At 50.6% G+C, this 12,401-nt stretch overlaps 3 protein-coding genes across 3 annotated transcripts; all 3 read right to left on the bottom strand.

The window, feature by feature from the left end:
- Window positions 1–199: 199 nt before the first annotated feature.
- Window positions 200–2,100, bottom strand: V8C40DRAFT_282607 (PAP2 superfamily-domain-containing protein; the record flags this gene model as incomplete). The annotated part of the gene is made up of 3 exons (XM_083221817.1): window positions 200–1,017; window positions 1,087–1,609; window positions 1,702–2,100. The coding sequence occupies 3 exons, from the start codon at window positions 2,098–2,100 to the stop codon at window positions 653–655; spliced, it is 1,287 nt and encodes a 428-aa protein (XP_083078064.1). The 3' UTR covers window positions 200–652.
- A 3,200-nt stretch (window positions 2,101–5,300) lies between these two features.
- On the bottom strand, window positions 5,301–7,681 carry V8C40DRAFT_233415 (HET domain-containing protein). Its single transcript, XM_083213357.1, has 2 exons — window positions 7,295–7,681; window positions 5,301–7,202 (listed from the first exon to the last, which is right to left on the bottom strand). The coding sequence occupies exons 1-2, from the start codon at window positions 7,674–7,676 to the stop codon at window positions 5,470–5,472; spliced, it is 2,115 nt and encodes a 704-aa protein (XP_083078063.1). The 5' UTR covers window positions 7,677–7,681; the 3' UTR covers window positions 5,301–5,469.
- Window positions 7,682–8,362: 681 nt separating this feature from the next.
- Window positions 8,363–11,866, bottom strand: V8C40DRAFT_233412 (chromatin-binding protein RAD9). The gene has a single exon (XM_083213356.1). The coding sequence runs from the start codon at window positions 11,784–11,786 to the stop codon at window positions 8,628–8,630; it is 3,159 nt and encodes a 1,052-aa protein (XP_083078062.1). The 5' UTR covers window positions 11,787–11,866; the 3' UTR covers window positions 8,363–8,627.
- Window positions 11,867–12,401: the final 535 nt, after the last annotated feature.

The raw sequence follows: 12,401 nt of genomic DNA, 5'->3' as shown, positions 1-12,401 counted from the left end.
CTGTGACGCATCGTTACTCAAGGTCAAGGGTATGCAAGAAATAGAGAAATTGAGCGAATCGAGACATGATCAGCGTACTCCATACAGAAGCAAACAATCCGCCCATACCCGCACATTCCCGCCCATTCCCGGCACACTAAACTCATCTTGAATGGCGAGCCTATTTTCTTCATGTCTAAGGACTATTTCTCTATTACGGGACGTCTACCCGAAGAACGGAGCCACTGCCTGCTCACCAGGGCGACATGAGCCTCAACTACTGCCCATTTGCGGGCATCCGAACTCCATATTATGTCGGAGTCCTTAAATCACCGCGCTTAGTATTTCTTTCCATGGAGTTTAATATTTAACATTATTAATACTTCGTCCGCGCCTGAAATGAATACAAACATATGTATCTCATGCCTCCATAACCTCAACGACCACCAAACCGGCGGCCATTGATGCCTTGATTCCCTTTTCATAACTTGCCGTGCCTTCCTTCCTCATAGGTACACCGTACGCCGATATTCGTTTACCCGCTTTATCAAAAAAATCAATCATCAAGCGTTACACAGCCGATAAAATCACGTGTATCTTGCCCAACCTCACCGATAACCAACGTCAAACCCCAAAGTCCCAAAACCTCTTCGAAGAAACATCATTACGTCTTCTACACGTCTTCTGATAGGAGCATTGAGTGATATTCCGGCTCAACCGCAGTCTCAGGGTCGGTGTAGTTGACGGGCTTGTGAATCCGCACAACCCACAGGAAATAGTCCTCGAGAATGCACAGGTTCAACAGAAGACCGTTTGCGTTCCAAGCAATGCCGCAAACCATCGCTCCGGCAACAGCGTCCAAGATGAAGTGGTTGGCGGTTGCAACAATGGCCGTGAAGATGAGTGCTGGGTAGGACAGGCCCAGAACACCGATAGCCACGCGCTTCCAGGAGTTGGGTCGAACTCCATTGACGGGCAGAGTGGCAACTGTCAAGCCAACAAGGAGAGAGTAGCCAAAGTGCAAAGAGGGCATGGCAGCTATCAGTGTAGCGAGGTTAGTTCACTGTCACTGACAAGAGACGAACGGGGATATCGTCAGACGCTTACCATATTGATTGCAGAATCGGTTCGTTGTCCAAACGCTGCTCTCGCCCGCGTTGCTATGAACGCTGTCGACAAATCCGAAGCTCTTCGCCTCCGTAGCGTTAGGTCCGTTATAGTTGGGATCGCTCAACAGCCGAGGTGGCATGCAAGGCCACAAAGTGAAGACGACAAATGCAATGAGGTTGCACATGGCCATTGTTCGACGCCTAGCTTCATATAAAGCAGGTCCAGCAGATATGATATCGTGTCGGGCTCTGCCGCTCGTTCCCCGACGCTTTTGAGAAGTAGTGAGGTAGAACAAGGCTACCAAGAAGAAGATTGTTCCAGGAATATGAATAAAGGAGTAGACTCTGTTTATCCAATGCAGCAGAACAGGGCGCTCCAGAAACCATTGTTGAAAGGCCACTTCCCAGAAGATACCGAGACGTTGTTCTAGATGAACCAGCTTAAGGGCATGCTTTCGCGCGACATGGACAGTTCCCTCGACAATGGTGACCGCAGTAAACGCTCGGCCCAGTTGGTATACCTATCGAAACAAAAGAGAAGAGAGATTAGTCTTACAGATCACAGATCACGGGAAAGTGCGATGCAGCGACAGATATCAGCGGTTCGACTTACCCAATAGATGAGAGCCCAGTACCACGCCTCAACAAGGAAAGGAAACTTTTGGAGTACTCGACTCAGAAGTCGATCCTTGAAGACGAGAGTGTTCGGGGTTGTAACAGTCTTCTTAAATCCGAAAAATCGAATGTTTCGCCGCCGAGATGTGAGAGACCAAGGCGACTCGTCCTCAGATGAGAGGGTGGGCGACGACGACCCAGAGCTCCAGGTAGGGCTGCCGCTATCTGTCGACGTTCGCCTCTTTCCAAAGTCATCTCGTCGTTTGTGACTGGTACTGCCGCCAGCCCAGCCTTGTGTCCCCTTCCAAAAGTCATAATCTTTGTTCCTGTTGAACCAGGCACCGCCAAAGAGAAGCGACACGACCACGAATGGCTCCAGGAACGCACCGACAGCCATGGTGAAAAGAGCACAGATATTAAAATTATTGTCGGCTTGTGGCAAATACATTTAACTGACAGGAAAGGGTCATTGAAAGAGTTACCAGCTCTTCAAAGGCGACTTCGAAGATGAAAGAAAACGCCAGATGATGACAACAAGAATCAATCAATCAAAGGACACAAGGGGAAAGGAGTTTAAGAAGGACGAGGTAAGAAGACACAAAGAGGTCCAGCAGGCTTGCTAAGCAGAGGACCGGAGGCGATAAATATGAACCAGGCACTCGAGCTATGATGGAATGCGCGACCAGTGGATTATGGAGCAACGCAGGCACGTACAGGTACACGAGCAGCAGGACATCACGGAACAGCGCCACGGGGAACGGACTTCTTTTGGGTACCAGCGTCGGCAACTCTCCCATGCCCTTGGTTCTACTATCTCGTAATCACCAGCGGAGCGTGGCGTACAATGGCTACACATTCGTCGCAAGTACCTGGACCAATTCACATACGGAGACATACATACCTCGGCCCCGAAGCCACACAGGGATAAGCACGGAGGGAGGGCCTTGTATGAAGGGAGGGCCCTATTCAGGCTACCAATGAAGCCGCCGAGGTGATGCAGCGTCATGGATGTTGGGCTAATGGTATCATCTAGGCGTGATGGGTATTGGGTTTTGGCCACACCCCCTTGCTACCTCGTACCTTGCTTGCGGCCTTTGCATTCTCAACTCTACCTTGGCAAAGTTTCCGGGAGCATCTTCAGAATTATCTTGCCATGCTGTCAGCATCTAGCCCCTGGAAAGACAAAATTCTCCTTCCCGATGTACCCGTTTACCTACGCCCAAGATTTACGAATATACGATACTGCAAACAAGAAGGGCAATACTTCTTCAATGGCAAAAGGTTCGGGGCCTTAGCGCCCATCCGAAACCCGGATAGGAAAAAAAATGTCCTAATCTTTCGGAATGGCGCTCATAGAAAGACGCCGAGACCCTCTTCTCCATGCTCCAACACCTGCCTGATATCCGGGACCCATAGTATAGAGTGATGGAGGACAAGGGACGGTCTTTTTCAGCAGCGGACTAACACACGAAAACATCCTTCGCCTACTCGGTAACAGTACCCGTTTTCTTGGTACTCGTATTAACCACCATTCAAGGTTCTCCTGCGGATCACGTCGAAAACATCGGCAACTTCATGCCGCTCTGGCGAGTTGAAGTCTGCAGCCAGATATTGCTAGGCCATAATGGGCCAATGGGTTGTTATCTCATCCCACGGAGGTTCCAGCTCGAACCCGGTCTGGTCCCATCTTTCAGCAGCTGTCGCGTGCCTCTGCTCCACATCTCGGTCTTGACTGGTCCGTCACATTCGGCATGGGTGGGTGGCACAGTATCAATATCGATCGTCTACTGGGAAGGGCAGCGGTTGCTGTGTAGATGGTGTTGATGGTGTCGCGTGACTTGTGTGTGTCAGGAAACGAGAACGAGAGAAGACCGGTGCTCACATCATAAAGCTTCCCTCCACGACTGGGCTATAATCGGCTTTTCGATCCGGATCCCACTCAAGAGAGGCAAAAGGATCGTCAACAGCCTCCACGAACGGTGCTGCAAGTGGCTTACAGGATTTATACTAACACAGGAAACAGCCTTTGCTCGTAAACGCACTGTGTCGAAGCTTAACTGCCGATTTGTTTTGTCTTCTTGCTACCTCCGCGCGTCTGTGGCAGCCGAGTTAAGAGGTGGATTCTGACTTTCTAGCGCCACAAAAGCTTTTGCCAAGACCAAAGGTCGTGCCGTCTTATTCGGTGAGTATAGTCTGGCAAAGTCAATTAATTGGAAACCGGGGTTTTTTCCTCGTGCAAATGCATAAGGTGTTCTGGGCACCGCGTGGCCATCGAGGGGAACCACGAGCACGGAATATCAACCATTGGGTATCTCAGGCGGCGGAAGAGGCCTTGAAGTCGAACCAAGGACTGCAGGCACATGAAGTTCTGATATGAAGAACCTCTTACACATAAAATTCTAATATTGTGGGCAGCAATGGGTCTCACTAAGCTTCTCCAACTCAAAATTCTCAGCTCTCCCGGATTGTCCGGAAATTGATACCCTTAGTCGTTTACTTCAACTTATCCGTTTGTCGGCTCTTATTGACGTCCGAAGTCCGCTTAGCTCCCACACGAGTTTTGCAATCTGTGGCCCGTCGAATCGAATGAGCACGTGCTCTTGTTGCTTGTAGTGTTTGTCTCGAAGTCCGGGAAAGCATGTTAGCGGCGGAAGGCTGGGTGCCGTTTCTTCCCTGATGACGTTGAAGTTACTTGACATGGGAGCGACGATCAGAACGATTACTATTCATCCGAATCTTCTGATTACTGAAGGAACCCAAAGCATGCTCCCGGCGTGACGATACTCGTGACCGCAATTGCGAGCACATCGTAAGAGATGACAAAGCAGTATCTAAACTTGGTACCTGATTCTTTGACTGGTTCGCCAAGATGAGCCCAAGCCAAAAGGGGGGAGTACATTGATATCGTGGGGATCATATAAAGCATGGACGGACGGGAGTGGCGTTGCGGTTCTCAGCGGCATCGTCCTTCTGAGAAGCTGTTCGACTGCGTTATTTCTATCAGTTTGCGATGGTCGCGATTGACGTTGACCAAGTACAGGCCTTCTTTATCAAGGAGTCATTGGAAGCTGGTCTAGGAAGGATTGGTCATCAACTTTGCTACGCTTTTCTTGGCTTTGCTGCAACTAACAAACCGCAACAGCATTAGCGGTCGAAACAAACCGATTCAATTGGCTTGTTCATCGCTGCAGCAACGAAACAAGCCGATTAGCTGCTTGTCGTCAATTTCTTGCTTGCGATTTGCGCTGCAAGTCTGATATCGTGCTTATTCCCCCTGCGCCGATCAGCTCTGCTCAGCCTCTCGATTGCCGAGATAGCGTCGATTCGAATCCTTCGAAGCACCAGCGCGGATCTTTGAGACTGATGGCAAAGCTGGGCAAATCCCACGCTAATACCAAGTTGCTGTTAGACAGTTATTAGACCCTGTTTCTTTTCCATTTCAGATATAATCTGCGAGCGGAACAAATAGCCCTTGTCGGAGGTTTTGTCGTTGCCAAATTAATGTTGACAGGCACGCTATACTAGAGCCTTCTCCACCGACGACTTCCCGTGCACGACGATGTCACTACTATCCTAGTCTCAAGAATCGTTTCCAGAGCACTGGCGCCGCCATCGTGGCTGTGCTTAGCAGATCTAATCAGATGCATCGGAAGCCAGGACGTTACTCCTATTCAGCTCTGGCTCCTCACAAGGGCTACACTCCATGTCTGCTTACACTTGAACACTTAGGCCCGATGAACGATTTCAATCCTCAGGCTACCTGTTCTTAGACGATTTTATACGTATAAAATCCGGTCTTGGGGTCAAAGTCAACGAATTCCCCGTCTCTCAGAGCTTCGTTGCCATCTTGCCTCACATCACTTATAAGCTTTGTGAGACCATCGAAGTAAAACCGAGTCGATCCGATCCGTCGGAACACACCTTTCTCGTTTGTTGCACTCCCGACCAGATCCAACAAAATGGCAAATCCAGAACCATATCCATCATCCTTTTCAAAATACCCTATCATGAGATGCATCTCCCGGTCATCCACCCATTCATCCAGCCTGCCTTTCCACGTGTCGAGAGAGAAAGCTTGCCCGTCATGCTTCCACGCTTCCGTACCGTCGCTCCGCAGGACCCTAAACTCTCGATAGAATCCGTTCTCCTTGTGGTCTCTTGGCTTTTTGGCTACGCGGATTCGAAAGATTGGGCCGTGGAGTATGATGTAACCGCTTTTGACTGGGCCGAATGGCCCTCCTTCTGTTACTACGTTTACGTCCACTAGTCGCGGCATGCCTTTGGTTTGCTCATCTCGTGTCTCCTTCAGCGACTTGCCATCGTGGAAACGCACCAGTCCGTCTATAGAACCCCATGACCACGACGGAATCACATACTCTTCGTCTTCGGAGCCTGGCTGGCTCACATGACGCTCTGCGTTCTCCCCTGTGCTCCAATGCAGGCCGAAAGGCAGATAACTTCGCCATGCGCCGGCGACATACTCACCAGGCTTGTCCACGGGCAGGCCGTTGATCTGACCGAAGAGCTGAGCTACTGCTCCAAATGCCACCAGCTTGTCTTTTCTTTTCGTCAGGGCTCGTTGGTTATACTGAGAAGCCAAATAATCCCAGAACCAAATATCTGGAGTGTGTGTTATCCGACGCTTGTCTATGTTAAAAAAGGAGAGTTTATCCGGCCAGGTGATACTGCCAGGGCCGGTGAAGAACCTCGTAGGTTTGGTAGAGGTCTCGCGGTAGATTCCATCGCTGATAGTGTTCCACCACCATTCACCATCTGTGCAATGCAGCACGCGTGGGGACAGCGCATATTCTTGATAGGTCCACCCACGACGGTTAAGGGGGGAAGAGACAATGGTGTTGTCGAACTCATCGTACCACGGGTTGGTAATTCGGAGCGTCTGCCCGGGTTGCAGCCCCCATTCCTGGATGAATCCGGTCCACGTCGGGCGGACGATGACGGTTCGAGGGCGAGGGCTTGGCGACAGACCAGTGGTGGGGTTTTTGGAGGCTGATGCAGCAATGGTGAGGTGAGAGAAGGCGTATACGGAAGCCATACGCTGTGCCTCGTGGAGCCAGTCGGAAGCAGAATCCTGAATGATGCAAAGGGAGTCGATCCAGAGATATGAGACACCAAGCTCAAGAGTCAAAGCCGCGGCATCACGAAACGTTGCGGGGAGATCACTAAACGCAATCCCACTGGTAAACTCGGCCAGCCTCGATGCGATCAGCTGAATGGGCATAGTATTGCCCCAGCTGTGAGAAAGGGCAATATAGGGGGTGTTGACGTCGAGCGAAGCGTTGGCTCCATCGATTAGTCGCACCGTCGGCTCAGGCGTCCCAGCAGTCAGATAGAGAAGGCGAGTCGGGAGCTCTCGAACAAGACTCTTTGGCAAATCCTTGGCAAAATCGCTCGTCTCGTTGAGAAACCGGTGAACTCGTTCTATGGTGCTTCCTTGGTCCATCCAATCAATATAGTGCTTGTTGTCCTCCTTGGACAGATCTGAATTCTCGTCAGCTCAAGGTCACTACTACTAGAGAGATGAAAGCCATTTTCCTCTCTGGTATCTTGTTCACAACTTGATTTGAACTTACCATGAATGTCTAGGGAAATATCTTTCACGTTGCCCTCACGCTCCCCTACTATCGGATTCACATCCATGTTCCTATTCGCCGCCCAATCCGCATAAACATGATACCGGAAGATGAGCTTGCTTGTCTTGTTCTTCTCAGTGTATATAAAGACATAACCCTTGGCTTTTGCAATCTTCTCCTTTGTCCAGGCGGCCACACCATACGGCTTCCGTCCCTCCATATAGTCCATGCTAATGTTATTCCGTGGATGAATAGCATCAAGGGACAACACCACTGTCTGACAGAGCGCACACGACGCTCCCGACTTGCGCAGATCTTCGACCGAGTGGTGCGGATACGAGAGCGTCGGCGGGGCGCCGTTGCGGTGCACGTACGGCTCCATGCCGTGGTCGTACGCCGTTCCGAATGCTGGCTCCGGGTTGAACGGATCTGGTGGAGCGTTTGGCCTCTTGATGGCCCTCTTCCAGCCTCTCAGCTGAGGCCCCCATCTTCCAGCGAAGATGCCGGTGCAAACATCGCAGAGAGCGGATGTCGGGATTGAGTCTGCCATGATGGCTTCACTTTTTGTTTCCTAGCGGGAACGCTTTGTGTTGATGGTTGGTGAAAAGAGCTTTTACAATACGGGAGACACATGCAAACAAGATATTCTATGCAGTATAATCCCCAATTGTACAATTATACAATGAAAAGACATACGTAACTGTTTTAATTAAGGCCATTGCTGCCTTGCTGGCTGCATGAAACACCGCAGCTTTGAGCCGCAGGGGGCGGAGTTTTGACGAAATCTGACTTGCGTCGAATGGTCGCCGATCGTCAATTATACCACAACACGGGAAGCGGATTTTAACTGCTAAGCTAAAAATAAGCATAGTCGAGCTTCGTACTCCATAATCAGTAAACGACTGTCTAATTATAGAATTTCTGTATAGGACTTGTGCAGGATATATGTGATAGAATATGAAATGAAATGACTCATCGCATTAGATGGAAATGGTTGGCATACAACATACAACACAACATACAGCGATATTATATGAACCAAGTGACTCGGATTTGGGCAATATTAGGCAATTGTAACCAACATCTTAAGCATCTATTTACTCCCTAAGCAAGTTGATTCATCCAACAAGTATAGTACTTAGCTCTTGAGTTCAAATCCAGCCCTTTCAGTAATACAACGCCATAAATCCAATTAGCCATGCTTTTTAAACAATGCATGGCTTCTAATACCACCTTGAAACGCACTCTACGTGCTAGATTTGAAGCTCCACCCATTAATCAGAAATCCTCTCTAGTAACCATATTCCAAGACGCCAAAATAATTCGACAATCCTCAATTCTTCTCCCCTGAGTAATCCATCTCATCTTCTTCCGCCATCCGGCCAAGAATGAGGCTCTGAATCATAAGCTCATCACACAAAACACGGACATTCCTCGTCGCTAATGGCCCTTGAGATCTCCGCCGTTTCTTCCCCGTAGGCCCGGATATCGTGAGCACTGATTCGACGGTGCCAATAGATTCATCCATGTATAACCAGGTGTACGGTTTACCTGCCTTATCATGTGCCTCTAGTAGTTCGCGAGCTTGCTGTATCGTTGAGACCCATGAGATAGATGGTCCTAGTGCCTGGGCGAGAAACATGTACGGCTTCTTCTCCATGTCGCCCTTCTTCTTCTTTCCCTCATTCCGTGTCTTTGATTCATCCACAATTGCAAGGAGTTTTTCACCTGCAAGTAGCTGCGGCCGTTGCTCAACCATCTCTACGAGTCTGGCCTCTCCTGCATCGTATCTGCGTAAGCACCTGGATCTCACGGCATTCCCTAAGACGGCCGATGACCCAGCTGCAAGAAGATAAGGCTCCCAATCAACCAGAGCTCCCTTGTTGAGGCAAGTCATGACCCACTGATATGCCAGACAAGGTAATCCCAAAGCTAATGCCTGCATGTACTTGACTTTTCGCGAGTGACTGTCTGCTATCAGTGCGGTGAAACCATAGCTTAGACTTGGTTTAGATAGACTGAGAGCTTCTCCATCCTCAGCGACTGGCACATCGTAGGTGCTCATGACAGTAGAAGGCTCAAATATCTCTTCAAAGCCAGTTTCCAAGATGAGACCACCGGCCTGCTTAACCTTTGTCTCCAGGTTTGCTCGCGTCTTTTGATTCCCCTTGTCAGGCGACATTGATATCGCAAATACCATGCCTTCAAACAGTCTTCGTCCGCGAAACGTGGATCCAATGCTTTGTTTGAATACTCTACTGGATCGCAGTGAGGAAATACCTAATTCAACAGCACTGCTTGACGGCGATTGTTGCAGTTCATCGGTAGAACTAGGCTCCGCACGCGCAGATCGCATACTCGTTTTCGTCGGCTTGACAGCTGGCTGCGGAGTTTTCTCACTTGATTCCCGTCCCGGATTTCGAGCCCGCGTCTTTCGGCCCTGGGCCGGAGAATGTCCGCTGTCAGTGGACTTCGGCTGATCGAATACCGGGGAGGCTTGTGTATCTGGCGTATTTTTCTCAGAGATCACTGGCGTTGACAAGGCTGTTAAGCTCGACGACGTATGAGCCCCCCGATCTACCGCCCGACGGTGCACGGGTGTGAGAGGCGATCGCTCGCGCATTTGATTCCGAAGTGATGTTGCTACTGTCGCTGCGGAACGCAAGCTTGGAGGGGATGACTTCGGTGGCTCTGATTCTGTGTTGCTTGTCTGCAATGACTCGCCCTGTTTAGCCAATCTGCGAGTCACGGCTGATCTAGTAGGTACAGCAGGTGCATCGCTAGGGATCTCAACCCCTTTCTGAGCTTCAGGATCTGGCTCAGCTGATGCTCTCTCGTTAGGTTCTGAAGAAGTAACGATTCTTTGCCGACGACGGCTCTGTGCTTGTCTACCGTAGATTCTTTGCGCATGTCGACGAGGTGGAGGCAATGATGAAGTATGTAATTCGTTATGGGCCTCCTTTTCTCTCACTTCATTCTCGATTAGCGGAGGCAGCTCGGGTTCAGAGGCCACTGGAGGATCACGCTGAGCTCCTGCTGATAGAGATCTCACAGGGCTAGTAGCAGGAATCATCTCCTCAGAGGCCGCCTCTTTGCTCTTGCCTGGTCGAATAGCTGCAACTCTTTTACCGCCATCGCCCACTATTGCATCCCTGGGAGTTGCTTTGGTGGATCCGGCTGATAGGCTCTGTTCAGGCAAACTTGATGCTTTGCGAGAACTGTGTAGTTCATTGCCAGTATTAGCAAGCTCCGTTTGGCCTGAGCTTGCGTTTTTGGTAGAAAGCACCTCTTCCTCACCACCCGAGGACAGCTTTCTTCTTTTTCGGTTCCGACTTTCGCTTAAATCTCTCCGTGAAGGTATCTGCACCCTCACCCTCTCCATCTCTTCTGCAGCCTGGCGTCTTATCTTCTCCATCCTTTTCTTATGCCTCGCTCTTTTACTGGCATCGTCTGAGTCACTATCAATGGCCTGCGGGACCTCCACTACCGCTTTGCGTTCTTGTGATTTTTTCATTGGCTCATAATGAGCTTGGGGTTGTCGGTTCCCGTATGGTCTCAGCGGCTGCGCGGTCGGTGATTCCGGGATCATGTCATCTTGAGCATCTTGATCACCGTCCAAGGCTTCTTCTTGGATTGGAGACACCCTAAGTTTTTTTGTGTTTGTAGTGTAATTATTCGGTCGACTAGGGCTCGATGTATGCACAACGGTTGGTGAGGACACATTGTCGCGGTTCCTCAGAGGAGATGTCTCGATTATGTTCAAAGAAATCGCATCGGGTAGTATGTTTGGTGAAGGCCGAGAGGATGTAGGGCTGTGGAGTTTGATAGCAGAAGTCACCACGGGAGTCTGCTCAAAGAGCTGTGTTCCTGCAAAAGGGACGCCGGCGTTTGCGTTGTGCTGAACAGCAAAAGGATTCTTCGGTGGCATCGGCGTCTCTGGCAGGAGAGGGCCGGGCTTCAATGGAGTGTAGCCATGGCTTGACCGCTGCTGTGAAGTCAGGTCTGGCACCCTCCATTCGCCACGAGTGTTTTCGAACCCTGCATCTTCCGAAACTTGAGATGACGGCCGCACACCAGGACTCAAGTTCCCAAAGTTGACAGCGCCGGTGTCGTCAGCTTGCAGCGTCCGTTCACGCTCGTCATGCGAGCGCAATGTATCAGGCGGTGGGCTCGACCGCGGAGGTCCGTAGAACTGGCCATAGTCCCGTTCGACATTGAGCTGCGTAGGCGTTTGCTGTGACGTGTCCATCCTTTTTGCTTGTGGCCTACCGGCGCCAATTGGCACGGCAGGGGGTTCGTCGCTCTGGTTGGAGGTATCGTGGTTGTGCGGAGGAGATGGAGAATGTGCATTTCGGCCGAACGGGCTGCTCGCGGCTATGACAGCATCGTCCAAGTCTTGTTCGCGGGACCCTGGTCGCGACGTTGGTTGGTGAGGCCGGGGGTCCTCGCGTCCCACTCTGTGAATTGTGCCTGTGCCTGTGAGATTATTCATATCGCCGTGGGGAGTGGCAACAGATCCATGTGGCGTAAGTTGCCGCTTCTGCTTCTTTATTTATTTTTCCCACAGGATTTTGTCAGCTTTCACGTGTCTTTCTGGCTGTGTGGATTTGGTTTTGTTTCCATCAAACGCAGCAGTCATACGAGAGGGTCGCTGCATAACCAATAAATACGTACTACGGGGATTGCACAAACCTTGGAACCATCTTGCCGATGAACAGCTTGCCTTGGGCTTGAAATGACCAAGTCTCCAGCCTCAGCCTCAGCATCATCATCCTCGACGCCTCCTGCAACACTTTCGCTCTCTATCCCGGTCTGTGGCTGCAATGCAAGGGGCTCCTGATACTAATTGGTCAAAATGCTGGTCAACGCGGGAAACGACCCTGGCAAGCTGAGGTACGTACCTTTGCGGCTCGGAACTCTGCATTGAGAGCATCGAGGATGGCTTGGCTGTCTTGCGATTCGGGGTTTTCCTCCAATGCCAGTTGCTCAGCTCGCGTGAGCGGCCGCGATCGAGTCATCATGATTGCATTGTCTCTTGATATAGAAGATTGAGTAGCAAAGCTCGAGTGCAGTGATGAAGGATCTGGCGGGGCATTTGGCAGAGAAA

This window comes from Trichoderma camerunense (genome assembly GCF_050948025.1).
Source record: "Trichoderma camerunense strain CBS 138272 chromosome Unknown V8C40scaffold_2, whole genome shotgun sequence".
Classification (NCBI taxonomy): Eukaryota; Fungi; Ascomycota; class Sordariomycetes; order Hypocreales; family Hypocreaceae; genus Trichoderma; species Trichoderma camerunense.
This window is presented reverse-complemented; position numbering and strand designations above follow the sequence as displayed.

Coding starts and splice junctions, on each gene's coding strand:
- V8C40DRAFT_233415 (XM_083213357.1), bottom strand. CDS start 7,676: ATGGAGCCGTACGTGCACCGCAACGGCGCCCCGCCGACGCTCTCGTAT. Junction 7,203..7,294: donor TATTTCCCTAGACATTCATG/GTAAGTTCAAAT, acceptor ACGAGAATTCAG/ATCTGTCCAAGGAGGACAAC.
- V8C40DRAFT_233412 (XM_083213356.1), bottom strand. CDS start 11,786: ATGAATAATCTCACAGGCACAGGCACAATTCACAGAGTGGGACGCGAG.